This window comes from Branchiostoma floridae, chromosome 1, assembly GCF_000003815.2.
Source record: "Branchiostoma floridae strain S238N-H82 chromosome 1, Bfl_VNyyK, whole genome shotgun sequence".
Lineage (NCBI taxonomy): Eukaryota > Metazoa > Chordata > Leptocardii > Amphioxiformes > Branchiostomatidae > Branchiostoma > Branchiostoma floridae.
The window spans coordinates 752,595-756,665 of NC_049979.1; the positions used below are offsets into that span (position 1 = coordinate 752,595).

A 4,071-nucleotide genomic window follows, 5' to 3' on the forward strand; every position below is an offset into this window, starting at 1 on the left:
GCATCAAATCTGGTGGGCATACCCTGGGGAATGGATAACCCACGTTAACACTACACACCCACGCTACACACCCACACTTCCCCACCATTTAGGGCAGTGCACCCAGGTGTAGGGGGTCTGGGTGGGAGATCAGCACAGCATACATGTAAATCTGGTGGGCATACCTGGGGATAAATAACCCACGTTAACTCTACAGACCCACGCTACACACCCACGCTACACACCCACCCTTCCCCACCATGTTGGAATCAATTGTTGTAGTCCTGAGATTTTTAGAGTTTCTCAACAAACTTCAGGAACAATTTGAGCAAAGTACTGAACGTGTTCTAGAGCTTTCCTTGGTTTTTCGAAAAGCCATGGTGGGAAGTGCTTATATTTCAAGACTTCCTCACAGCACAACAAGGTCATATCCATGTGTTGTGAATACTGCTGTGCAGTGTAATAGGGTAGGTTCAACTCACAGGGCTCGAAATACCACCTGCATATGCAGGTAAGTGCAGGTAAAATTGGAGCTGTGCAGGTATTTCTGTTGTCTACTTGCACCTAACCTGCACTGGTCCATGTACTGGGCACAGGTTAGTGCAGGTAAAATTGGAGCTGTGCAGGTATTTCTGGTGTCTACCTGCACCTAACCTGCACTGGTCCATATACTGGGCATATGCAGGTTAGTGCAGGTAAAATTGGAGCTGTGCAGGTATTTCTGGTGTCTACCTGCACCTAACCTGCACTGGTCCATGTACTGGATACATGCAGGTCAGTGCAGGTAAAATTGGAGCTGTGCAGGTATTTCTGGTGTCTACTTGCACCTAACCTGCACTGGTCCATGTACTGAGTTTATACATAAATGTCCTATAATGTAGCTGTATATACAAATGTAGATTGTCATTAGCTGCATTGACTGTTACTACTTATAAAGTAACGGGAGGGGTCCAATGTCCGGTAACTGTTCTAAGTGAATGCGCATGGCTTTTGTCCTTGTCAATTTTACCTTGAACCCATCAAAAACAAACTTACATCTTCTAACAGCTATATAACTATGGCTTAAGCTGTACAGACATATATTTCATCTAACGGTAGCGTTCCGCACTGTGGTTTGGCCACACACAAAACTTACGGAAGGTTTTTGGCTCGCGTTCCAGTGGAACGTTCCAGCACAAAAAGGGGGTCCAAACTCCGGTAATGTAACTAAGAAGTCATTTCTGGCTACGTTTGATTATCCCATGTGCGCAAAATAACACAAAACATTACTACACTGTTCCGAAATTTACATACATGGTCCATTTGTTTCATTACGCCGATACACTCACGATAGCTGCGATCAAAATAAAGTCATGAAAAACATCGTCCTGTGGGCCTGCGGCAGATCTGTTCTTATGTTCCAATAACCTTGCCTTTGGGTCGATCTCTTTCGGGCCTGCTACAGCTATAACAAAGTGAGTAACTATGATGAGTGGACTACAGTTTGTAAAATTCCATGCAAACTGCTGACCCGGCGGAAACTGTAAGGTGATAACACGGGTCATCGGCCTATACCAAGAGCAAACAGCACTGCGATGGGGGTGGTACGGTTGCCACTATTGTCTCAGCCATGGCTCAGATGTTTGTTGCAGGAATAAATAAATGTTATGTGTCTTAGGTACGCAATGTAGGAAGAATCATTTAGCTTTAGTTACTGACAACCTTTAATCGCTTTCAAACGTTTGTTGTATCCCGCGTGCTACACCTGCACCGAGACGATTGGTATCGTCAAGGCATGTTTACAAGTGGCTCGGGACATTTACATTTTTTTAAAAAGGGGACTAGAGTAAGAGTAATTCATTCGTTGATGTTGCATATTGTTTCAACTCCTGACGGTGCATAAAAACTTAATAATATATGACATTTCAAAAATTAAAGAGATAAACTAAGGTGAGTAAATGAATAAAAAAGGGGTAGATAAATAGTAGTTCGTGTGTACATATTGTCATCGTCCAGCCGACTAGTCATTTTCCCATCCTTGCGACTGACTATTTGACTGTGACAGAAACGTCAAGTGAGCACGTTTGTCAGGTCTGAAGATGAGGATGTCCCAGGTACGTAACGATCTTCTTGATCAACAACGACAGTTTGCAATTATGGTACTTGATGTTTTTATCTTCTAGCACGTAATATTGCTGACTGTCAAGAGACGGCTTTAGGAAATTTTGTTACTAGTTTTAGCATGACACACACGCCGCCACAATTATGGTCTGCCTTTTGTCTTTTCTTTTCTTTTTAGGCTAACGTCTGAAAAAACAGCCCTATAATGATATTTACCGAAGAAATAAAGCACTGAACACTCGCACTAGTGTGAGTCTACGGAAACAGTATATCTGACAGTCTGTTTATTTGACCTGCAGAATCTTACGCCTGAAACCTACCGTTACGCCCAAACGTCTCAGTATTTTGCTCGTAGTGGAAGAACATTAATACAAACTTTTGTTAACAGGTATATCTTAAACATTTTTCGATGTAATGAAATAGATAGCTAAACGATACGATAATAACAGTTTTCGCCGCACTGAGGGCACTGGTAGTGATAGGATGTAACGTTACACGTTTACGGTGAAAGGCGGAAACGGTTCCATGTATAGATCCGTGCACATACGAACATTGTGAACTTGTTCATCTTAAATTTCTATCATAGCTGAGATAAGAACTTGGAACTGTTACAGACCTTAATACAGAAGATCAAAACTCCCTGTACTGAATTCTGACGACCTTGCAGAAGTTGCAGTCCTACTGAACAAGCGAATACGGTCTACAAACAGCCACAAAATCTTTAATCCAAAAATTGAAGTTTTCAATTCTGTATCCGATCATAGGCGTAAGAGGAACGCTATCAATCGTGTGGATTTAAGGGTACACTAGAATCTTTTTTACTCTGCTTCTTCATCTTCTTCCTGGCCCATTTCGTATTCTGCATACCACGACGGCGGCTTCACGGGACGGCTACGACTGGAACCTTCCTGTGGCCGAGTATAACAACAAACCATGAAAGTAAAACTGATTTGACGAAAAAAAAATTCATTTATAACTAAAACATAGACATCATTCATAACTAAGATCATAGTAAAGAGTACTATAGATATATGTAGTTATGCTCACAAGACCACGTATTCTATTGTGTCTGTATTCGCTACACTCTTATTACAATCCAAAATTCTGAATATAGCAAATGAACCAGAATACCTCCATCAATTGAGTCGGATTGTCCGAATATGATAAACATTATCGAACTGGGAAAAACATTTTGAAAGATTAGATATTGAATATGGAAAAAAACATGTGCCTGATACGTACTCTTACGTCTCGTGGCCTAGTAGGGCGCTGGTTTTCTTTCCCTTCTATGCGTTGTTTCTTCCTTGCCTCCGCAAGCTCCTGTCTCTTTCGTTTTCTCTCTTCCTTTTCTGCCAACTTCTTTACACTCTCGGCTTGTTTCTTTTCTTTCTGCAGCCTCTTTTCCAACTCTTTCTGCTCCTTCTCCTCGCGTTTCTTCTTCATCTCTTCTTTCCTTCGTTCTTTTTTTTTTTCCTTTTCTTTCTTTTCTTTCTCTTTCAACCGCATCTCTTCCATTACTTCAGAGTGCGTTAACACTCTACCAGTCAGTCGTCTGTTGAGATTGCAGCGTGATGACTTTTTTGCTGGTGGTATTGGGATGAGGATATCATGCAGTTCCGGTGGGATGAGAGTTTGAATCAACGGACTTTGCAGCGGGTTACAAACTGTACATGCCGCATTACATGTTGGGCAAGCAGTATTGGAAGCACTGGCAGGTGTTCTGTCCTGTTGAGAAGAAGAAGCGGCAGTTGGAGTCATCGCGGAAGGAGTCGCCGTGGTAGACGACGTGGCAGTTGGAGTTTCCGTGGTGGATGACGTGGCCGTGGCAGTTGGAGTTTCCGTGGTGGACGACGTGGCCGTGGCAGTTGGAGTTTCCGTGGTGGACGACGTGGCCGTGGCAGTTGGAGTTGCCGTGGTGGACGACGTGGCCGTGACAGTTGGAGTTCCGTGGTGGACGACGTGGCCGTGGCAGTTGGAGTTGCCGTGGTGGAC

General features: G+C 43.2%; 2 protein-coding genes across 2 annotated transcripts in view; both read right to left on the minus strand.

Moving 5' to 3' along the window:
• The window catches only part of LOC118421160 (cleavage and polyadenylation specificity factor subunit 2-like), a 35,551-nt gene that overhangs the window by 28,088 nt on the left and 3,392 nt on the right, over positions 1-4,071 (minus strand). Inside the window, exon 3 of the mRNA XM_035828324.1 lies at positions 103-164. Coding sequence (XP_035684217.1) covers positions 103-164 — 62 coding nt within the window. The remainder of the gene's footprint in view (positions 1-102; positions 165-4,071) is intronic.
• On the minus strand, positions 2,841-3,527 carry LOC118416839 (protein PXR1-like). The gene is made up of 2 exons (XM_035822111.1): positions 3,322-3,527; positions 2,841-2,987 (listed from the first exon to the last, which is right to left on the minus strand). The coding sequence occupies exons 1-2, from the start codon at positions 3,520-3,522 to the stop codon at positions 2,898-2,900; spliced, it is 291 nt and encodes a 96-aa protein (XP_035678004.1). The 5' UTR covers positions 3,523-3,527; the 3' UTR covers positions 2,841-2,897.

Bases quoted from the DNA above. Each gene is read 5' to 3' on its own strand.
- LOC118416839 (XM_035822111.1), bottom strand. From the start codon at position 3,522: ATGAAGAAGAAACGCGAGGAGAAGGAGCAGAAAGAGTTGGAAAAGAGG. The intron at 2,988-3,321 runs GTACGTATCAGG...ACTCGGCCACAG, and splicing joins CTAGGCCACGAGACGTAAGA to GAAGGTTCCAGTCGTAGCCG.